General features: G+C 43.3%; 1 protein-coding gene across 1 annotated transcript in view; it reads right to left on the bottom strand.

Annotated features, from left to right (window-relative positions):
• Window positions 1–24,785, bottom strand: part of LOC146980746 (uncharacterized) — a 284,820-nt gene that overhangs the window by 42,200 nt on the left and 217,835 nt on the right. Inside the window, exons 20-26 of the mRNA XM_085787994.1 lie at window positions 21,639–21,812; window positions 16,969–17,142; window positions 15,283–15,459; window positions 13,664–13,837; window positions 12,209–12,382; window positions 9,434–9,607; window positions 7,804–7,977 (exon numbers count right to left, since the gene is read on the bottom strand). Of these exons, the coding sequence (XP_085644120.1) occupies window positions 7,804–7,977; window positions 9,434–9,607; window positions 12,209–12,382; window positions 13,664–13,837; window positions 15,283–15,459; window positions 16,969–17,142; window positions 21,639–21,812 (1,221 nt within the window). The remainder of the gene's footprint in view (window positions 1–7,803; window positions 7,978–9,433; window positions 9,608–12,208; window positions 12,383–13,663; window positions 13,838–15,282; window positions 15,460–16,968; window positions 17,143–21,638; window positions 21,813–24,785) is intronic.

Raw genomic sequence — 24,785 nt, forward strand, 5'->3', positions numbered from 1 at the left:
AATTTTACTGCAGCCCACAATCCGGGTGGGGTTACGTACGTTCTCCACATTACACATATAATATAATTCAATACAATTCATAACACTTTATTTGTCCCTGAGGGGCAATTTAAAAGGCATGAGGACCATCATTAAAAAAAGGACAAACAGAATATCAACAACATAAAATCATATAAAGTGCTATAGTCAGTATTTTCAGTGACTGTCAGTCAAAGTGCTCTGTGCTGGTAAAATGCTGTGTGCATTCTCGAAAATTGCATATCCATAATAAAATGTAAAGTATATTTTGCAACCACAAGGTCTATTTGAATGTAAATAATTACATTACAATATCACGGAAAAGTCAATTTCCAGTAGTTCAACCCCAACCAAGTATTGAGTGCATATAGATGGACATAGTTTTCAGAAGGCCAACATTTCTATATTAAAAATGCTTAAAAAAAAAAATTCCTTTGCAATATTTCAATTTTGGAGATACTGAATTTTAGGTCTTTACTGAATGTTAGTCATAATTATTACTATTAAAATAAACTGAATAAATAAAGACATGGGATGTTTCATTCAGTGTGTAACGGACATAATGTGTTAGTTTCACTTTTTGAATTGAACACATTCTACATCGCGGAGGCGACGTCTTTCCACGACGAAGGGCTTCCTGCACCTCTGAAACAGGGCAGAGCTCCGTGGGAGACACCTGCCTGACACAGCAACGTACGTAGGAAACCGTGCACGGGCGCCGCTTTGGGTAACGAGCGTGCATGTCGCGCGGCTATATTGGAGGTTTAGTTTAGTTTATTTAGATCCCCATTAGCTTTTGCCACGCAGCAGCTATTCTTCCTGGGGTCTTTTCATCTTAATAAATGACAAATACAAACCATTAACACACAACACATTAATACATAAAACAAAAAATACATACAGAAAACACATACTCAATACATAAACATACAAAACAAAACATCCAAGACAAACACTTAACTCTTTGACTGCCAGCCATTCTCACAGCAGCTTCCTCCAGCTTGCCAGGCATTTTCCAGCTTTTTGACTGATTTCCGTAGACCCACCATATATTATGTACTGTTACTACATACACATTCAACCCATCACAGGAAAGATGAGGGTCTCTAGTTTCCAGCAAAAAAAACTGTTTGTTTCTATCTTGTTCCAGTCTTGTGAAATTGGCGGTTGAATATAGGTTAGTTTAGCCCAAAATGCCATTTTGGCACCAAAATCTTGAGAAAAAGAGGTTTTTGTGTCGGCTGTCATATTCAGGTGAACCAGTACAATTGGCTCCTTTATATTTTGCTTTAGTGATGCCTCAACATCTGTACAGTTGTTCTCTTGTAAACAACAACTAAATCAACACTGACAAATGACTTTTGATGACAATAGACAAAATATTTAGCTACTGACACACACTACTGCAGCCTTTTTTCCTTCTTTTCTTTGAGTTACAACTTTTTATTTTCTTTTTTTTAGTGTGTGTGCGTACGTGACGTGTGCATACGTGTGCGTGTGTGTGTGTGTGCGTGCGTGTGTGTCTGTGTGTGTGTGTGTGTGTGCGCGCGCGCGCGGATCAGTTCGACAGGTTTTTGTAGCCGAAACACAGCACTTTAGATCAGATCCAGCTTCTAGTCCAGTAATTTTAGGCCAAAAAAGGGGTCAACGTTAAACAAATTGCAACAGAAGCAAACTCAACTGATTTTGTATCCTCAGCATGTCCTGAGTGAGGGAAAAAAAGCCCCGAAGAATCCCATTAGGGGAAAGTTTCGAAAAACACCCAAACATATCCCATTTATACGCATACAAAAATTTTTTTTTCACGTGTATAGGGTAAAATTTTTAACATTTAGATATCTCCATGAAAATTACTGAGTTGATTACTTACATTAAGACAAACAAAAAATGTATTACAAGTTTTTTAAAATTCTTTGTTAACATGAGCAAATTTGCATAAATTTGCATACATTTGCATACATTCCACCGTTTGGACGGCACATGTATATATGAAGTTGCTGTGGTGGTACCGGCATGAAAATTGGAATGAGTTGACTCCATCGGTCAACCGACAAGTTGACCACTTTAAATTTCAAGATGACTGCAATTTTTCAAGACAGCCACATCCTTAGTAGAGCAGGTATGACATGCTCCGTCTCTATTAATGCTCATGGGTAGCCTAAATTGGTTCCATTCCTTAAGTTTTTTAACTGTAATATCATATTACAGTTAAAAAATGTCTTGTTCAATCTTGTTAACATATTATATGTTAACAAGATTGAACAAGACATTTTCACCTGCTCTACTCAATGTTTAGATCAGGTGTTGTATGTATGCAAATTAGCCATACGTAATTGGATTATGCACTGTTGGCTCATGTCATACCTGCTCTACTAAGGATGTGGCTGTCTTGAAAAATTGCAGTCATCTTGAAATTTAAAGTGGTCAACTTGTCGGTTGACCGATGGAGTCAACTCATTCCAATTTTCATGCCGGTACCACCACAGCAACTTCATATATACATGTGCCGTCCAAACGGTGGAATGTATGCAAATGTATGCAAATTTGCTCATGTTAACAAAGAATTTCAAAAAACTTGTAATACATTTTTTGTTTGTCTTAATGTAAGTAATCAACTCAGTAATTTTCATGGAGATATCTAAAGGTTAAAAATTTTACCCTATTCACATGAAAAAAATTTTTTATATGCGTATAAATGGGATATGTTTGGGTGTTTTTCGAAACTTTCCCCTAATGGGATTCTTCGGGGCTTTTTTTCCCTCACTCAGGACATGTTGAGGATACAAAATCAGATGAGTTTGCTTCTGTTGCAATTTGTTTAACCTTTTCTCATAAAATGACTGGACTATTCCTCTGGTCAGCAGGCAGCGGTCTCACTCACTCTCTCTGTCTCTCACACACATCTACACACACACACACAGCCGACAGCTCTGGCTGACGCCCCCTGAACTCACAGCCACAGACATGTGCGCTCACAACAGACAGACACCATCTTTAGCTCTCCTCGTCACGTTCGCCGGCGCCGTCCGTTCCTCATCCACACTAGATCGGGGATTTTCAAGCTGCTATCTGAGTGATTTCTCGCAAAATCTGGCGACTTTCCAAACGCTCTTGATGACTAACGACGAGCGATCAACGGGGTTGTTGTTACTAACGTTTGTGCTTTGTATCACGGAGCTGCACGGAGCTTCGACGAGCTGCCGAGCCGCCATGAGCCCCGCCGCCGCCCCCTAAGCTCTCACCGGCGGCCAGAGTGTCACGGAGCGGCGCCGCTGCAGTCAGACACCCGCACCGCTCCGTGAGGGGGGGAAAACACACTATAGTTTTTATATCTCTCAATCCAAATGTGTTTTTCTGCACTTTATTTTGATGATACAAGTCTGATCTTCACAGAGGAGTAGGGGAAGACATTCAACATGGCGTTGCCATTAAAAAAACGCTAAGACGAGTTATCTCGTCTTTGGCAGACTACGCTTGGATTCGCTAAGACGAGATAACTCGTCTTTGGCAGTGAAAGAGTTAAAGGGATAGTTCACCCTAGAATGATATTTCGCTCATTATCTACTCACCCTCATGTTGACTAAGGGCTGGAAGAAGTTTCAGAGTCCACCGTCCCTTCTCTGAGTTACAGGGGGTCTCGGCGTAGCAGTGCATGTCCATATAACGGTTGCAAAGGGACACCGGAGCTCTTCGTAAAAAAACACACACAAAAAAACATCCAAATACCTCCATGATGCTCGTATGTAATGTCCGTCTTGTGCTGAAGCCCCAAATTGCGTAATTGTCCCGAAAAAAATTAAATAAGTCTATATTTTAAGCTTGTTTGTAGCGGAAGCTTCTCGAAGCTCCTCTTCCTGGTCCGTCCAAATCTCGCGTGATTCGCAGTAACCGCAATGACGCCGGCGCAAATCACGCGAGATTTGGACGGACCAGGAAGAGGAGCTTCGAAAAGCTTCCGCTACAAACAAGCTTAAAATATAGACTTATTTAATTTTTTTCGGGACAATTACGCAATTTGGGGCTTCAGCACAAGACGGCAGGGGCGGATTGGCCATAGGGAGTACCGGGAGTTTTCCCGGTGGGCCGGTCACTAATGGGCCGATAGGCGGCCGTTTTTTATTTATTTATTTAACTTTTTTTTCGCCATGCCTCGCCTTGCCTATTGTAACTCTCCCGGCCCAGGGAGAGAGACATGCATCGGCTCGGCCCACAGTGCTCAGCTGCAGACACAGCAGAGAGGTGACGATTGGCCTAGTGGCTTGTCTACCTGGCCCAATGGCCCTATGAGAGGCTACAGAGGCCCAGGAGTCCCACCCACGCATGTTCTAGACCCCCCCTCGTCCAATCACTTTTAATGATCAGGAGTCATGATGAGAGAGAGAGAGAGCGAGAGAGAGCGAGAGAGAGAAACAACACACCAGCGCACGAAAACGGAAAAGAAAAGTAAAAAAAACGCAAAGGCAGCGCGGAAAAATGGAGGAAAGTAACAGAAAAAGAAAAGCTGTAGCAGCACAGACTGCTAAAAGTACAACAATTACGCAGATGTTTGCTGCAGGGGCCGCCTGGCCTGGCCTGGGCTAGAAGCACCGATGCTGCAGCTTCAGCAGCAGGTCCTTCACGTGAGTCTGAAGGGAGTGAAGCTTCCATTACCAGTGTCCTTATGGTGCAGGAGGAGGCTGAAAAAATAAGTGTTGAGGAAGACTCTCCACCATGTGAAGGAGGTAGTGATTGTTAAGCAGGTATGTGCTTTCCAGAATGGTGTGGATAAACATTCATTAAAATACTGTAAATGGTCCAGAACGGTTGCTATGAACTTTACTTGACATAATAAATAGCTAATAACTCTGATGGTGTGGTGTGTTACAGCTAAATCTAGTTATCTAAAGTATTGGAAAACAATAGCTATATTCATATGCTATCCTAATTAATTGATTAGTTGCTTTTATTAAAGTGCCCTCACTCAAATTTGGTCATGAAGGACATTGAGCTAACAACTTAACAAATGTATGCTTTCCATATTTTTTTCAGTAAGTGTTTATGGTTTATTGTCCTTTCAACAGTTTAACATTATAATAATAATAAAACACAGATTAACTACTGTTACAGTAAAACATCATTCTGCATATTACTCATGATGCAGTACACAAATTACAAGCATGTCTTGTCATGCTCATTGTCTATACATTATGTTGAGCTGTACTGTCTTTCTAAGATAAAATTAGTGTTTGTCCATTTTTCAGATCATTGTACTATTGTTTTCCATACTTTAGCCAACTAGCCAAAGTTCTGATTGCATGCAGACTCATTATGTGCATGTAATTTTGTCCAAACTTAACTTATTCCACACTATTCCTCTACTTTGTTGTATATTGTATATCGTTTAGTAGTGGTGTTATTAAGAGCTTGTGTGTTTGTATGTACATCAACGGTGCTAGTTGGCAAAATATCCGCGCGCAGATAGTGGGCCGGTCTGGACCAAAAAGTCCAGGGCCAAATTTTTGTCACAGTCCACCCCTGCAAGACGGACATTACATACGAGCATCATTGAGGTGTTTGGATGTTTTTTTGTGTGTGTTTTTTTACGAAGAGCTCCGGTGTCCCTTTGCAACCGTTATATGGACATGCACTGCTATGCCGAGACCCCCTGTAACTCAGAGAAGCCACGGAGGAATCTGAAACTTCTTCCAGCCCTTAGTCAACATGAGGGTGAGTAGATAATGAGCGAAATATCATTCTAGGGTGAACTATCCCTTTAACATATGTTACCCGCTCCTACATTGAATCACTACACAACAAGGATACCAGGACCCAATTTACAAATATAGGCTACTAATGGTCAAACTTGCGATCAGGTCGGCTGTTATCAGTATAATCAGAGACCATGAATGAGTTCGCCTCAGTTTCACATGATTGTCACTGTCAGCCTGTTAGAAAAACATTTTACTGACCCCAGCTGAGACGCTGAGACCCCCCCCCCCCCAAAACAAAAACTCTTCGGATCTGAACGATTCACACAAGTCACCTGTACCCACGTTGATGTGATTGACAGTACTGGCAGCCAATCAGAATCAGAATTCTTCTCATGAGCCAATCAGAATCAGCAGAATCCTGACATGTGTGACCATAGATATATATAAGAAGACTAGATGACTCACCCACCGCTGCTGCCCAATGACACAGTGTAGCCAGTACGGCGGCCATCGTGGGGCGGGCAACTCTCTCTCTCTCTTTTCACAGAGTTATGAATGTTTTTTTTTAGTGAAGATGAGTGGATCACTTATCTACTGCACTGTAACTGCAGCCAGAGTCAGAGACAGTTGCCCGTTCCAATATGGCCGACCGTGAGCTACGCCTGCGTGTAGTGCGATCCACCCCCTTGTGTGTGACGCACAGGCTGTTGTGTGCACGCTCACAAAGGTTCCCCCGCTCCTAAAGCCCGTCCGGACCGATTTAGATGTAACACCGGTCAAAGTTCAAACTGGAAATATTGTGGATTTACCCATAAAACAAACTTTTCAGGGCAAAACAGCAAAGGTTAGAGGAAATGTCCAACCATGTTTTGGCCAAGCAGTGTCTGTGATTGCTCTACATTGCTCGTTTTTGTCTTCTCTCTCTGCCGTGCTTCTGTGTAGCATGTGTTGTTCCAATCTTTGCAGCCGGCTCTTTCATATGAGCGGTAGCTGATGTGTTTTGCATAATGTACAGTAGTATACAAGCCAGAAATGTGGCGACTGGGTCCACACAGAGGTGCTTCATGAAGTTTGATGTTTAGTTGTTTATTTGAGTAGTGTTGCTGTGTTTGGATCATAAAAAACATGTTTTTTACAGGCTGTGGGCCAGCTTCTGCTGTTTAACCCTCCTGTTGTCCTCCTGGGTCAAGGAAGGAAGGAAGGAAGGAAGGAAGGAAGGAAGGACGGAAGGAAGGAAAGAAGGCAGGAAGGACAAAGGGAAAGATGGGAGGAAAGAAGGAAGGGAAAAAGGAAGGAAAGATAGAAGGAGGGAGGGGACAGATTGGGCCAACTGGGTCAAAAAGGAAGGACCCAGTTGGAAGGAAGGAAGGAAGGAAGGAAGGAAGGAAGGAAGGAAGGAAGGAAGGAAGGAAGGAAGGAAGGAAGGAAGGAAGGGGAAAGAAAGATGGAAGGAGGGAGGGGAAAATGATTGTGGGAAGAAGGAAGGGAAAAGGGAAGGAAAGAAAGATGGAGGGAAGGAACAGACTCGTTCAAGGAAGGAAGAAGGAAGGAAGAAGGGAAAGAAGGAAGGAAAAAAAGGATTGTGGAAAGAAGGAAGGATGGAGGAAGGGAACAGATTGGGTCAATTTGACCCAGAAGAACAACAGGAGGGTTAATTTGACATATATTACTATTACTATATATTCTTTCATAAGTAGTGCAGTGATGGCTCTGTGATTGTTCTGCGGTCTTCAAATCCTCCATACGGGGGACTTTGGTTTTCATTTAACAACATCACATCACTGGCCAATGAAACCCAGGCAAGGCAAGGCAATTTTATTTGTATAGCCCGTTTTTACAAACAGTTTGTCTCAAAAAGCAGCCCTGGTTCTCATCATGTGTTCCTTCTACTGAGGAGACACTGAGAACACTCTGACCTGCTGCATCACTGTGTGGTTTAGAAACTGAACCACCTCCAACTGAAAAACCCTGCAGTGCAGGAAGAAAGGTCATTGGTGCCTCACTCCTGGACATCTACAGCACCTGCCAACATAATCTACACTGAGAATGACAACAGAGATGAGAGCAGCATGGACTGATCCATCCCTCTACTGACCTCACAGTCTCCAGTCTACAGTCTGGACTCTCCACAAGAGCACGAAGATCCTTCTGGTCTGAATCCTGCAGGTTGTTCTCTATCAGGTCCAGTTCTCTCAGGTGGGAGGGGTTGGACTTCAGAGCTGAGACCAGAGAAGAACAGCTGATCTCTGACAACCTGCAGCCCCTCAATCTGAATAAAGAATAAAAGCAGTGAGTTGAGGACAAAGCTCCTTGTTGACAGCGTTCAGTGTCTCATCATCTGTTCAGAGCTGAAGAAGCTTCAGAAAGAACAAGTTTAGAAAATCAAAGTCCAACAGCTGAAGCAACAGGAAGCAGGTTAAACAGTCACATAGAGAGAAAACAGCTCATTAATATTCATGAGAAGCTGCTGCTGCTTCAACACAGACGCAGTGACTCCGCCTCTTCACCTGTCAGCTCCACCTGTGGCTCCATCCAGACAAACTCATGTTGAGCAGCCACATTGATCAGAGGTTTACTGACCACGCTCAAGTTTTAAAGACAACACACATGAGAGGCTGAACTCTGTTGACATGACAACACACATGAGAGGCTGAACTATGTTGTCATGACAACACACATGAGAGGCTGAACTCTGTTGTCATGACAACACACATGAGAGGCTGAACACTGTTGCCATGACAACACACATGAGAGGCTGAACTCTGTTGTCATGACAACAAACATGAGAGGCTGAACACTGTTGCCATGACAACAAACATGAGAGGCTGAACTCTGTTGCCATGACAACACACATGAGAGGCTGAACTCTGTTGCCATGACAGCTGATCTCTGACAACCAGCAGCCCCTCAATCTGAATAAAGAATAAAAGAAGAGGATAGTTTCATGTTTTTCTTTACAGTGTCTCTGAACTTTTTTTTTCTCGAATTCAGTTCATTTCAATTTGTTTTTAGAGTAGGTTTGATAGTTTGTTTGTTTACATTTTTTTCTAAATGCTTAGTTTTAGTTTAGTTTTTATTAGTTTTAGTTTTTTTTCATACTTTGGGTTATTGATTCAAAAAGATGAAAGTATTGTGTAATAAACTCAACAAAAGATACCACTTAAAAAATGTGTTCAGTTACTGCAGTTTTTTGACATATCAGTGCAGTAGATGAACAATACAGTACCTCACATGTTGTATTGTATTTAACATCACAAAGTGAACACAGTGAATGTTTTGGACACTGAAAGTGGACATTTATCTGGCCGTGCACAGAGCCAGACAGCTGAGAACTTCTCCACCTCAGCTTGATGCTGATGTGCTTAGCTTTTCTATGTTAACCTTACAATGCCTCATGTGCAACATTGGTTCTTTGGTGGCAAAAGAACTGGATCTCACACACACACACACACACACACACACACACACACACACACACACACACACACACACACTAGTTTTTATTCATCTCATTTATTGAAAATGTTTTTTCAATTCTAGTTGTTGTCATTTTGTTTGTTTTCGTTAACAACAATAACCTTGGAGAGAAGAACAACAGGAAACATTTCAAACGTCCTTCATTCATGACATCAAAGTCAATGATTCAAGTTCTGAGTGAAGATCAATCAGGTTCAGTTGTGGATCAAAGATCTAAGATCTACAACAGTAACAGTCAGTGAACTGACCTCAGAGTCTCCAGTCTACAGTCTGGACTCTCCAGAAAACCACTCAGATCCTTCAGGTCTGAATCCTGCAGGTTGTTTCCACTCAGGTCCAGGTGTCTCAGGTGGGAGGGGTTGGACTTCAGAGCTGAGACCAGAGAAGAACAGCTGATCTCTGACAAACTGCAGAGCCCCAATCTGAATAAAGAATAAAATCAGTGAGTTGAGGACAAAGCTCCTTGTTGACAGCGTTCAGTGTCTCATCATCTGTTCAGAGCTGAAGAAGCTTCAGAAAGAACAAGTTTAGAAAATCAAAGTCCAACAGCTGAAGCAACAGGAAGCAGGTTAAACAGTCACATAGAGAGAAAACAGCTCATTAATATTCATGAGAAGCTGCTGCTGCTTCAACACAGACGCAGTGACTCCGCCTCTTCACCTGTCAGCTCCACCTGTGGCTCCATCCAGACAAACTCATGTTGAGCAGCCACATTGATCAGAGGTTTACTGACCACGCTCAAGTTTTAAAGACAACACACATGAGAGGCTGAACTCTGTTGTCATGACAACACACATGAGAGGCTGAACTCTGTTGCCATGACAACACACATGAGAGGCTGAACTCTGTTGTCATGACAACACACATGTGAGGCTGAACTCTGTTGTCATGACAACAAACATGTGAGGCTGAACTCTGTTGTCATGACAACACATGTGAGGCTGAACTCTGTTGTCATGACAACAAACATGTGAGGCTGAACTCTGTTGCCATGACAACCAACATGTGAGGCTGAACTCTGTTGCCATGACAACACACATGAGAGGCTGAACTCTGTTGCCATGACAACACACATGAGAGGCTGAACTCTGTTGTCATGACAACACACATGAGAGGCTGAACTCTGTTGCCATGACAACACACATGAGAGGCTGAACTCTGTTGCCATGACAGCTGATCTCTGACAACCTGCAGCCCCTCAATCTGAATAAAGAATAAAAGAAGAGGATAGTTTCATGTTTTTCTTTACAGTGTCTCTGAACCTTTTTTTTCTCGAATTCAGTTCATTTCAATTTGTTTTTAGAGTAGGTTTGATAGTTTGTTTGTTTACATTTTTTTTCTAAATGCTTAGTTTTAGTTTAGTTTTTATTAGTTTTAGTTTTTTTCATACTTTGGGTTATTGATTCAAAAAGATCAAAGTATTGTGTAATAAACTCAACAAAAGATACCACTTAAAAAATGTGTTCAGTTACTGCAGTTTTTTGACATATCAGTGCAGTAGATGAACAATACAGTACCTCACATGTTGTATTGTATTTAACATCACAAAGTGAACACAGTGAATGTTTTGGACACTGAAAGTGGACATTTATCTGGTCGTGCACAGAGCCAGACAGCTGAGAACTTCTCCACCTCAGCTTGATGCTGATGTGCTTAGCTTTTCTATGTTAACCTTACAATGCCTCATGTGCAGCATGGTTCTTTGGTGGCAAAAGAACTGGATCTCTCACACACACACACACACACACACACACACACACACACACACTAATTATAGTTTTTATTCATCTCATTTAACGAAAATGTTTTTTCAGTTCTAGTTTTTGTCATTTTGTTTGTTTTCGTTAACAACAATAACCTTGGAGAGAAGAACAACAGGAAACATTTCAAACGTCCTTCATTCATGACATCAAAGTCAATGATTCAAGTTCTGAGTGAAGATCAATCAGGTTCAGTTGTGGATCAAAGATCTAAGACAGGGGTACTCAAATACATTTTTCGAAGGGCCAGAATTTTTCTTAACAGACACCTTGGGGGCCGCACATTCAAATAGGCCGAGATTGAAATTAAATTCACCTTTTTCGTCTAATAATTTAAATATTTTTTATTTTACTTGTAAGCACATAATTTTTATTTATACACTTCATGGTGTTTTGTATGATATAAAATGAAAAATCTTGACATTGTCATATCATCATTTACATATCATGCTGGAGCTTTACACTGCTGACTTGTATCCTCAGACATGCCCTGTGATTTTCAGCTTAAATATGAAAGGAGGCTGACCATCACAGGACGTGTCTGACTCTGTTCTGAGGATACAAGTCATTGGTCCTGAAATGTGTTTCTCTTCTATAACACACATTCTACATCTCGGAGGCGACGTCTTTCCACACATGGGCTTCCTTCACCTTTCAAACGAGGCAGAGCTCAGTGGAAAACATAGGTGACACAGGCCGATGGGACCGGGACACAACAGCGGGGGAGAAGCAGGTCGTGCAGCTGTGCGCCGCAGACGTGCACGAAAAAACAATTGCGTCTCATCAAATGCGCGCGGCTACGGCTTTTGAGTTGTGAGCGTGCATGACTCGCGGCTACATTGAATGGGTTTGAGCGCGCGCAAAAGACGCTTCATCTGAACGGCCCCCCATGCATGATGCACACACAGTTGAACCAAGACGGCGGTGAAAATCACCCACGGTCTCTGCAGACAGGCAGGGAAAACCCTGCAGTCCAGCCCGCTCCCCAAACTCTCGCGCATGGTGATTTGGGTTCGTCAACGTTTCTGTATCCCAGTGCAGCGCCTCACAGGCACACACAAACGCTCCGCACGTGTTTCTATGTCCCAGCGCTTTGACTTACAGGCGCACGGAGCCCGAAAATACAGTATACAGTAATATGTAAACTAGTAGAACTCAGTCGCGGGCCTGATTGGAAGGTTCGGCGGGCCGGATGCGGCCCGCGGGCCGCCTATTGAGTACCGCTGATCTAAGATCTACAACAGTAACAGTCAGTGAACTGACCTCAGAGTCTCCAGTCTACAGTCTGGACTCTCCAGAAAACCACTCAGATCCTTCAGGTCTGAATCCTGCAGGTAGTTGTCACTCAAGTCCAGGTGTCTCAGGTGGAAGGGGTTGGACTTCAGAGCTGAGCCCAGAGAAGAACAGCTGATCTCTGACAACCTGCAGCGCCACAATCTGAATAAAGAATAAAAGCAGTGAGTTGAGGACAAAGCTCCTTGTTGACAGCGTTCAGTGTCTCATCATCTGTTCAGAGCTGAAGAAGCTTCAGAAAGAACAAGTTTAGAAAACCAAAGTCCAACAGCTGAAGCAACAGGAAGCAGGTTAAACAGTCACATAGAGAGAAAACAGCTCATTAATATTCATGAGAAGCTGCTGCTGCTTCAACACAGACGCAGTGACTCCGCCTCTTCACCTGTCAGCTCCACCTGTGGCTCCATCCAGACAAACTCATGTTGAGCAGCCACATTGATCAGAGGTTTACTGACCACGCTCAAGTTTTAAAGACAACACACATGAGAGGCTGAACTCTGTTGTCATGACAACCAACATGTGAGGCTGAACTCTGTTACCATGACAACAAACATGTGAGGCTGAACTCTGTTACCATGACAACAAACATGTGAGGCTGAACTTTGCTGACTGACTTCACAGATTGAACCTGCTCCAACTTCTTAAAAGAGCTGAAACCAGTAAACACACACCTGTTTATTATGGGGCTTTGAATGTTTCACTACAAACATCACAGAGCCTCAGGAAAGAGGAGGAGCCGCCAGCTATTGATTATAGACATAGACTGTAAAAAGAATGGACGTAGCGTCTGTGACGTCACCCATTGGTTTTGGGGAGTCGTTTTTGTGACTCAAATATGGCGGCCTGGACAGCGCCATGTTGGATTGGCCGGCCGAGAACCCGCCCACTGGCCTCGAAGCAGCTGTCCACGGAGCTGCTCGGACCTGTCACTCAACGTTTCCGCGCCCTGATTGGCCAGAATTTTAACCTAATAACAGTAAAATGGTAGAGTTAAAAAAAAATTCACCCCCCTCAGAGTGAGTGTGGGGGTAGAAACTATTGATTGAGACGAAAAAACGTTCTGACACCAGGCTTTTAACATGTTTACTGAGGATGTAAAGTCGGCGATTTTAACATGGGGGTCTATGGGGAATGCTCCCTTCTGACACCAGCCCCCAGAGGAATCCGAGGGGATTGCAGTTTTTTGAACGCGGAAGTGAGCTTCACTTCTCAGACCGACAACTGCCCCCTTGATTATAGATCAGTTATTGTCTGACACATTACATGTGTTTCTGACTGGACTAAAAGCAGAGAAGAAGAAAACAGCCGTCACCATGACGACCCTCAGTGTGGATCAGTATAACATCAGCCTCATGTCTGCAGCTCAGTGTCAACACAACTTTCACATCACATTCATCTGAGCACAGAAATAAAACAGAGTCTGACCTCAGAGTCTCCAGTCTACAGTCTGGACTCTCCAGAAAACCACTCAGATCCTTCAGGTCTGAATCCTGCAGGTCGTTGTTGCTCAGGTCCAGGAGTCTCAGGTGGGAGGGGTTGGACTTCAGAGCTGAGCCCAGAGAAGAACAGCTGATCTCTGACAACCTGCACCACTCCAATCTGAATAAAGAATAAAGAGTTGTTGTGTTTTGTTTACTACAGTGTCTCTGAACTCTCTCAGTTCTTTTAACTCAGTGAACACAACATCACATCAGTCTGTGTGAACCTCTTTTTAAATATATTTACGTTTATACTTTATCTCTTGCTCCAGACTGTTCCACAAAGTCACCACCTCTGTCATGGCCTGAGGGGGTCTGTGTCGCCTTCACTGGCACTAAGCAGCTTCGAGGTGGATGGTAGGAACCCGGCTCTCACTGAAGTTTCACTTTCACTTTCATGACGAGGAGGGATTCTTGCAAATAATAGTGATATCAGGCAATGTGACAACTTCCTGTCGGGTTGTGTAGATGGTGTTGGAGCTATTTGTTATTTTTGTAATATTTAATCCCTTATTTAGTTATATTTTGTTGTTTAGTTTTCAGAAATATACTTTTAGTTTGTTTATTATATGTAGTATTATTTGAGTTAATCTGAGTTATTTGTTAATGCTTTTATTTTGAAGGCACCGGGGAGTTTAGAAGTATGGTGGACAGGTAGAGGAGGCCAGGTACCTGGGTGGGCTCATGGTTTTTTACCACAGACAAGGGAGGTGGCAAGGACCCTTTGTTCTTTGTTTGTTCTCTTCACTGTTGGAAATAAACCCATGATGAGAAACTTTATTTTTTGCCTGGACATTATGTTCTTCCTGCTGTAAAGTCACTGCTCAGGTGCCTCAGTGACCCTTTGATTTGTTTATTTTAGTGTTTTGATACTTTTTAGATTTTTGACAAACAGCCACTACAGATACATTAGCTCATCACTATTCATCCCTCAAACAGCTGCTGGAGACAGAAACTTAGGTTATACGTCTTCTGTTCATTTCCATGCACCAGGAGATCAGGATGTTTACGACGCTACGCGCTGGTGCTCATGGGAAATGGAGTCTTCCTTCAGGCAAAACACTACTGCTTTGGTCCACTGGCGCCGCCAAACTCAACCAAAACAGAAAGTTTTTAGTTTTGCTTTAAATGAACTGTTTCAGCAGTTGTGTTTTAACAGTTTAGAAAAAGTGTTAAAACTAGTTCAAACCAGTTCATAGTGATGGTAAAACGATGTTCTTGTGGATCATCAACACACACACACACACACACACACACACACACACACACACACACACACACACACACACACACACACACACACACACACACACACACACACACACACACACACGCACACACACACACACACAATTGATTATTGATGACTATGGAGTGAAATGAGCTGAAAGTGAAGAGTCATTGTCAGTGTGAGAGAAGAACAAGTGGAAACATGAGACAACAACTATTTCAAACGTCATTCATTCATTCATTCATTCATTCATTCATTCATTCATTCATTCATTCATTCATCCGGTTGTGGATCAAAGATCTAAGATCTACAACAGTAACAGTCAGTGAACTGACCTCAGAGTCTCCAGTCTACAGTCTGGACTCTCCAGAAAACCACTCAGATCCTTCACTCCTGAATCCTGCAGGTTGTTGTTTCCACCCAGTTTCAGTTCTCTCAGGTGGGAGGGGTTGGACTTCAGAGCTGAGCCCAGAGAAGAACAGCTGATCTCTGACAACCTGCAGCCCTCCAATCTGAATAAAGAATAAAAGCAGTGAGTTGAGGACAAAGCTCCTTGTTGACAGCGTTCAGTGTCTCATCATCTGTTCAGAGCTGAAGAAGCTTCAGAAAGAACAAGTTTAGAAAATCAAAGTCCAACAGCTGAAGCAACAGGAAGCAGGTTAAACAGTCACATAGAGAGAAAACAGCTCATTAATATTCATGAGAAGCTGCTGCTGCTTCAACACAGACGCAGTGACTCCGCCTCTTCACCTGTCAGCTCCACCTGTGGCTCCATCCAGACAAACTCATGTTGAGCAGCCACATTGATCAGAGGTTTACTGACCACGCTCAAGTTTTAAAGACAACACACATGAGAGGCTGAACTCTGTTGCCATGACAACACACATGAGAGGCTGAACTCTGTTGCCATGACAACAAACATGTGAGGCTGAACTCTGTTGCCATGACAACAAACATGTGAGGCTGAACTCTGTTGCCATGACAACAAACATGTGAGGCTGAACTCTGTTGCCATGACAACAAACATGAGAGGCTGAACTCTGTTGCCATGACAACAAACATGTTAGGCTGAACTCTGTTGCCATGACAACACACATGAGAGGCTGAACTCTGTTACCATGACAACAAACATGTTAGGCTGAACTCTGTTGCCATGACAGCTGATCTCTGACAACCTGCAGCCCCTAAATCTGAATAAAGAATAAAAGAAGAGGATAGTTTCATGTTTTTCTTTACAGTGTCTCTGAACCTTTTTTTTTCTTCTCAAATTCAGTTCATTTCAATTTGTTTTTAGAGTAGGTTTGATAGTTTGTTTGTTTACATTTTTTTCTAAATGCTTAGTTTTAGTTTAGTTTTTATTAGTTTTAGTTTGTTTCATACTTTGGGTTATTGATTCAAAAAGATGAAAGTATTGTGTAATAAACTCAACAAAAGATACCACTTAAAAAATGTGTTCAGTTACTGCAGTTTTTTGACATATCAGTGCAGTAGATGAACAATACAGTACCTCACATGTTGTATTGTATTTAACATCACAAAGTGAACACAGTGAATGTTTTGGACACTGAAAGTGGACATTTATCTGGCCGTGCACAGAGCCAGACAGCTGAGAACTTCTCCACCTCAGCTTGATGCTGATGTGCTTAGCTTTTCTATGTTAACCTTACAATGCCTCATGTGCAGCATGGTTCTTTGGTGGCAAAAGAACTGGATCTCACACACACACACACACACACACACACACACACACACACACACACACACACACACACACACACACACACTAATTATAGTTTTTATTCATCTCATTTAACGAAAATGTTTTTTCAATTCTAGTTGTTGTCATTTTGTTTGTTTTCGTTAACAACAATAACCTTGGAGAGAAGAACAACAGGAAACATTTCAAACATCCTTCATTCATGACATCAAAGTCAATGATTCAAGTTCTGAGTGAAGATCAATCAGGTTCAGTTGTGGATCAAAGATCTAAGATCTACAACAGTAACAGTCAGTGAACTGACCTCAGAGTCTCCAGTCTACAGTCTGGACTCTCCAGAAAACCACTCAGGTCCTTCAGGTCTAAATCCTGCAGGTTGTTCCAGCTCAGGTCCAGGTGTCTCAGGTGGGAGGGGTTGGACTTCAGAGCTGAGACCAGAGAAGAACAGCTGATCTCTGACAAACTGCAGCCCCACAATCTGAATAAAGAATAAAAGCAGTGAGTTGAGGACAAAGCTCCTTGTTGACAGCGTTCAGTGTCTCTTCATCTGTTCAGAGCTGAAGAAGCTTCAGAAAGAACAAGTTTAGAAAATCAAAGTCCAACAGCTGAAGCAACAGGAAGCAGGTTAAACAGTCACATAGAGAGAAAACAGCTCATTAATATTCATGAGAAGCTGCTGCTGCTTCAACACAGACGCAGTGACTCCGCCTCTTCACCTGTCAGCTCCACCTGTGGCTCCATCCAGACAAACTCATGTTGAGCAGCCACATTGATCAGAGGTTTACTGACCACGCTCAAGTTTTAAAGACAACACACATGAGAGGCTGAACTCTGTTGTCATGACAACAAACATGAGAGGCTGAACTCTGTTGTCATGACAACACACATGTGAGGCTGAACTCTGTTGCCATGACAACGAACATGTTAGATTAGATTAGATTAGATTAGAAAACTTTATTGATCCCCAAGGGGAAACTGCTTTGCCACGCAATAAAAACACAAACATCACTTAACAAACAATACAAACATTTCCATACCATTGCACAAAACTTATCAACATGATTGGATACTTCATACAACAGAGTAGGCTGCTCAGAGCAAGTGATTTAAATTGATATTAATATAGGCAAGGATAAATAAATAAATATACACCTCCAGAAGATAAAAACAACAACAACAACAACAATAGACAGCCGCTATTTGTGGTTAAAATATCTGACTGCTGCAGGAACAAAGGAGCGTCTGAGTCGTTCAGTAGAACACCGAGGCATCACTAAACGCTCACTGAAGGAGCTTTTAAGATCCCTAAATATATTGTGGAGTGGGTGGTTATCATAGAGGAGGACTGTTTTCAACTTGGTCCTTGTTCTCTTCTCCACTATTACCTCAAGCTTATCTGGGTTAAAACCAATCACTGAGCCAGCCCTCTTGATTATTTTGTTAATCCTGTTCTTGTCGTCAATAGGTATACTGCCTCCCCAGCACAGAACAGCATAAAATAAGACACTAGCCAGGATGCCCTGGTAGAAAATACCTAGCAGCCTTGGGCTAATGTCAAAGGATCTAAGTTTCCTTAGAAAGAAAAGCCTGGACTGAGCCTTCTTTACAAGGACCCCAGTGTTTTCCTTCCAGTTGAGCTTATTGTCCAAATGGACACCAAGATATTTGTAGGACTCCACAATTTCTATTCTCTGATTATTAATTGTCACTGGGACAGCCTCCTCTTTTTTCTTTCTAAAATCGATAATTAGCTCTTTTGTTTTACCCACATTCAGCTGTAAAAAATTTGTATCACACCATTTGGCAAAAGAGTGTGCCTCTTTTTTATAGGCCACGTCATTGCCATGGTTAAGCAGACCCACAAGTGCAGTGTCGTCTGAAAACTTTTGTATTAGACAGGATGGCTGACTATGCCTGTAATCAACTGTATAAAGCGAAAATAAAAAAGGAGATAAAACTGTCCCCTGTGGAGCTCCTGTATTGGTTAAAATGATGTCTGAGGCTTTATCAAGCCTGACATACTGGGGACGGGCTAAAAGATAATCTAAGAGCCAGGCAATGGTTTTGTTATGCAATTTAAAATTACTTAATTTATCGGCTAAAATGTGTGGCTGTATTGTATTAAAAGCACTAGAAAAATCAAAAAACAGGATCCTGACAGAACTGGCTGTGGTTTCAAGGTGACTGTAAATGTTATGCAACATAAAAATTAAAGCATCATCTACTCCCACACCCCTTCTATAAGCAAACTGTAGAGGATCCAAAAAAACAGACACCTGCCTAGTGAGATGATGCAGGACCACTCTCTCAAAACACTTCATGATATGAGACGTAAGGGCTATTGGTCTCAGGTTGGCAAGGTCACAAGACACATTGGCTTTCTTAGGAATGGGAACAATACAAGAAGTTTTCCACATAGCCGGAATCTTAGTAGACGACAGTGACAAGGAAAACATTGAGGTAAGGACAGAACACAGCTGGTCAGCACAAACTTTTAGGGTGCGGGGATGAATACCATCAGGGCCAGCAGCCTTATTGGCCCTGGTACGCTTTAATTGCTGGCGCACCTCCTCAGTATTTAAAACAATACATGGACTACAGTCCTCAGGAGTAGAAGTACTCTGCATAAGGGAAGAGAAAATGTTTTTGTGTGTCTCAGAATGGTCAAGGTTATCAAATCTGGCAAAGAATGCATTAGCATCATTTGCTGTTATGCCTGAGCCACAGCGACTTTGATTGCTGGTCCCATAACCAGTGATGGACTTCATACCGTTCCAGAGCCCTCTTGTGTTGCTTCCTGACATGATCCCTTCAACTTTATTCTTATATTCACGTTTCCCCTGTCTGATTACTGCTTTCAATGTTCTTTGTGCATCTCTGATTCTATCTTTGTCACCACTGTTAAAAGCTGCTTTTTTCATGTTAATAGCAGCTTTCACCTCGCTTGTCACCCATGGTTTGTTATTAGGGAATATTCTAATTTTCTTACAAGGAATGACCAAATCGACACAATAGTTAATATAACAAGTCACTTTGTCGGATATACTGTTCACATCACTGTCACCATCAAAAAATATGCTCCAGTCAGTGCATTCAAAACATCCTCTTAGAGCGTCACATGCGTCATCTGACCAGACGCGCACAGTCTTGGACGTAGTAGGAAGTTTCCGTATCACCGGTGAATATTTCGGCATCAAGTATATTAAGTTGTGATCCGAGTTGCCCAGTGGCGGAAGCAACTTGGCCACAAAACTCTCCTTAATGTTCGTATAGAACAAATCAAGAATTTTGTTGCCCCTCGTGGGGAAAGATACAATTTGTTTAAAAGACGGGAGAACGGAGGAGAGAGAGCAGTGGTTAAAATCCCCATTTATTATAACCAGTGCGTCCGGGGAGGCGCACTGCAAGTCATGCGTAATCCTCGATATTGACTCTGCAGCCAGCTTCCCGTTGCCCGATGGAGGAATATAGACAACCAGGACGATCACATGGGAGATCTCCCGTGGCAAGTAATAAGGACGACAGCTCACCGCAAGAAGCTCGATGTTAGGGTCACACACTCTTTCCTTGACCGTGACATGTCCAGGGTGACACCATCGCTGGTTGACGTAAGCACAAACGCCTCCGCCCTGCTTCTTGCCTGTCTTAGTTGGGTCTCTGTCCATCCGAAGAAGTGAAAATCCGTCCAAGTTTAGGTGAGACTCCGGTATTTTATTCGAGATCCACGTCTCTGAAAAACAGAGCAAGCTGCACTGCCGGTACATCCGATCACTCTTAAGACAGGCTGTCAACTCGTCCGTCTTATTAATTAGTGAGCGGACATTCCCCATAATAACAGAGGGCAAGGCAGGTTTATATCCACGCCGGCGGTTCCTGGCCCGGATACCGCCTCTTTGGCCTCTCTTCCTTACTCGTGCACCTGCCTTAGGTTTGATTTCCAGGAACTCCAAACCGGGATCCACCGGAGCAAGGGGCCGCAGGTGAAGGAGCTCCTCCCGGGTATAGGTGACAGGCTGACCCGGTGTCGGCTCCCTGCAGGCTTGATATGTTTGCGCAACTTTACAAACAATAAAGATCCCCAGCCACAGGAGGCAGGCAGACGCATGATTGTTGAGTACAGCCATAATCATGTCGTTGGTGATCAATCACGCCGGTAGCAGTGGCAAATGGTCAATCAAAACACTTAAAAACATAAAAACAACGTAAATCACAGCCAGTCACACACACACGTGGCTGAGTCGCCAGCAGGGGGGCGGCGCCTCTATGTGAGGCTGAACTCTGTTGCCATGACAACAAACATGTGAGGCTGAACTCCGTTGCCATGACAACGAACATGTGAGGCTGAACTCCGTTGCCATGACAACAAACATGTGAGGCTGAACTCTGTTGCCATGACAACACACATGAGAGGCTGAACTCTGTTGTCATGACAACAAACATGTGAGGCTGAACACTGTTGCCATGACAACACACATGAGAGGCTGAACTCTGTTGCCATGACAACACACATGAGAGGCTGAACTCTGTTGTCATGACAACAAACATGAGAGGCTGAACTCTGTTGTCATGATAACACACATGAGAGGCTGAACTCTGTTGTCATGACAACAAACATGTGAGGCTGAAATCTGCTGACTGACTTCACAGATTGAACCTGCTCCAACTTCTTCAAAGAGCTGAAACCAGTAAACACACACCTGTTTATTATGGGATGTTAGCTTTGAATGTTCCACTACAAACATCACAGAGCCTCAGGAAAGAGGAGGAGCCACCAGCTATTGATTATAGATCAGTTATTGTCTGACACATTACATGTGTTTCTGACTGGACTAAAAGCAGAGAAGAAGAAAACAGCCGTCACCATGACGACCCTCAGTGTGGATCAGTATAACATCAGCCTCATGTCTGCAGCTCAGTGTCAACACAACTTTCACATCACATTCATCTGAGCACAGAAATAAAACAGAGTCTGACCCCAGAGTCTCCAGTCTACAGTCTGGACTCTCCAGAAAACCACTCAGATCCTTCACTCCTGAATCCTGCAGGTCGTTGTTGCTCAGGTCCAGGTGTCTCAGGTGGGAGGGGTTGGACTTCAGAGCTGAGCCCAGAGAAGAACAGCTGATCTCTGACAAACTGCACCACTCCAATCTGAATAAAGAATAAAAGAAGAAGATAGAGTTGTTGTTTTATTTAATGTGTCTCTGAACCTTTTTTCGGTTCTTTTAACTCAGTGAACACAACATCACATCAGTCTGTGTGGACTGAACAATCAACATGTTTCTTGTTCTTTTGACATAAAATTAAAACATTTTAAAAATGTTAAATCTCAAGACCAAACAACAGGTTTGAACAGCTCCATGTTGAGTTTCTTTCACTGTTTGTCAGAACAGAAAACCTCTGGTTGTAAACTGAAGCTGAAGTGAACAGCAGTTCACACTGGGACTGAAACACACTGATGAGTTTGTCTTTTCATTGTTGTTGACAAACAGCTGATTGAAGTTGTGTAACAGATCAACCAGCTGCTTCATCCAGGAAACATCCTCAGGTGTTGAGACTCTTTAGACCAATAGGACGATGAAGGAGAGGAAGACGAGCAGCAGGACGATGAGGAAGATGTGAGGTGTGATGTGGATCAGAACATGTGGTCCTATGATGCAGATTGTTCTGTTTCTTTGTAAATAAAGTTTTTACAGCAGAAATTCTGTCACTTCCTGTCAGCACAGATTCATCAGCTGCTGCTGACCTCAGCTCAGTCTGTCAATATACAACCAATATCTGATCAATACCTGTTGGCCTCAGTCTGATCCTGACAGCTGGTTCTGGTTCTGGTTCTGGTTCTGGTTCTGGTTCTGGTTCTGGTTCTGTTCTGGTTCTGGTTCTGGTTCTGGTTCTGGTTCTGGTTCTGTGGACCATGAATCCCTCATCAGATCCTTCATCCTCGCTCTCTGTTCAGTCTCTGTGACTCTCTGACTCACGACGTAAACAAACAAAGCGACAGTGGACTGTGGCGTCTCCAGGAGGAAGAACTGGTCCCTGTTCTGGTTCTGGTTCTGTTGGGACCTGGAGGAGGACGAGTGCTGGGCCTCAGTCCACCACCGGAGCTACTGAGACCTGCAGAAACAACCAGGTGACCTTCAGCTAACGTCCAGAGCCTCCTGCACAAACACCTGACAGGTGTTCAGCTGACCTCACTGATGATGGAGAAGAACGAGTGTGATCTTCACTGAGACGCTGCAGCACAAACACATTGAAAGGACCCGGATCCACAGCCGATCCACATCAGACCAGATGCTGCTGAAGGCCGAGCTTCAGGCTCCTGTCAGGTAGACGGAGAGCTGCTGTGTCCCAGCTGCTTCCTGCTGTCCACACTGACTGTGAAGTGGTCTCTTCCTCACAGCTCCACTGGCAGAGAGCAGCTGAGGAGCTGAAGCTCGATGGAGCTTCAGCTCCAGAGGCTGTGGACACAGTCACAGTGGCTCAGGAGGACACTGTCCCACTGTCTGAAGCTGACCTCTGACCCCTCACTGACACTGAAGTCATGTGACCAGAGGCTGCTTCACACACACTGTGGACAGGAAGTAAACTCCTTTAATGTCATGTGACCATGAGCTGAAGCTTCCTTCCTGTGGAGCCCAGTGTTGATGTTCATGAGCCTCAGTGTCTCCACAGTGGGATCATCAAACCAACACTGTTCTCTGAGCTACAGGACTTTAACCTGACCTCTCACACTGGGAAGCTGCTTTGACCTTTGACCTTTGACCCTGAACCAAGCAAAGAGGGAAAACTCAGATCTACATCACGTCTGCTCAGCTTCAGCTACAGTGGCTGATCCAGCTGTTCTGTTAGCAGCTTCATCTGAGAGCAGCTCATCATCATCATCATCATCATCATCATCATCATCATCATCATCATCATCATCATCATCATCATCATCACACTGACCTCTGACCCTTCACCTTCTACCAGCTGCAGTAACATGGAGTCACAATCAGTCGCTGCTTCAAACTGAACTTCACACATTTGAACTGAACACAGACAAAAGTCCAACAGGTCCAGTCAGTGAACTCACCTCAGAGTCTCCAGTCTACAGTTTGGACTCTCCAGTCCAGCACACAGAACCTTCACTGATGAATCACTCAGGTCGTTTCCGCTCAGGTCCAGTTCTGTCAGGTGGGAGGGGTTGGACTTCAGAGCTGAGGCCACGACTTCACAGTGACTCTCTGAGAGTTCACAATGAACAAGTCTGTGAAGAGAGAAAATATGAAACGTGTCAGAATGAAATGAGATGAAAGCTGCAGTAAAAACACAGTTGGTGCATCTGATAGGACGTGATGATGTGATGAACATCTGAGCTTCAGCTCATCTTCTCTGACTGAGTTTGACAGGAAACTCTGAGACCTGCACTGGTTTAATCTGGATCTGTGTTTCAGATGAAGGAGGAAAGTGACGTCACGTTTCTGCTTCATGTGGTTTGATCCAGAGTCAGGATGAAGACAAGTTGTTGAGGAGAACATCTGACCTGTCCCTTTTTTTCAGACTGACTCCAGGACAGTTTGTGTGAGTTCAGCTCAGTGAACAGTTCACTCAGACCAGATCAGAAACATGAGGTTGACCTTTGACCTTGTGTAGAAGTGGTCCACTCAGATCAACACTTCCTGATACGACTCTTCTACAACAAGACAGAAACCAGCCCAGTGTCTCATCAACACAATGTACGGAAAGACTTTAACACTGAAACGATCACTGATCAATAAATCACACTGCTGATCAGTTCAGTCCTCTCAGGTTCAGATCTCCACTCTTGGTGTGTGTGAGCAGCAGTTTCTGGAGGCTCATGTGAGTGTGTGTGAGCTCTGAACAGATGTTGGTCCCGTCACTAGACTCTGTCACGTTTAGTTTGATCATGAACCATCATCAGTGTTTGTTGCTGCTGCAGCTAAACTCACAACCTCACTTCACTGTGGACAGTTCAACAGACACTGTTGGAGTCATGTGACTTAAATGATCCAGCTGTTCTGTTAGCAGCTTAAGCTGAGAGCAGCTAATCATCATCATCATCATCATCATCATCATCATCATCATCATCATCATCATCATCATTATCATCATCATCATCACCAC

This window comes from Trachurus japonicus, chromosome 9 (assembly GCF_045865225.1).
Source record: "Trachurus japonicus isolate A0001 chromosome 9, Traja_1.0".
NCBI classification, from domain to species: domain Eukaryota; kingdom Metazoa; phylum Chordata; class Actinopteri; order Carangiformes; family Carangidae; genus Trachurus; species Trachurus japonicus.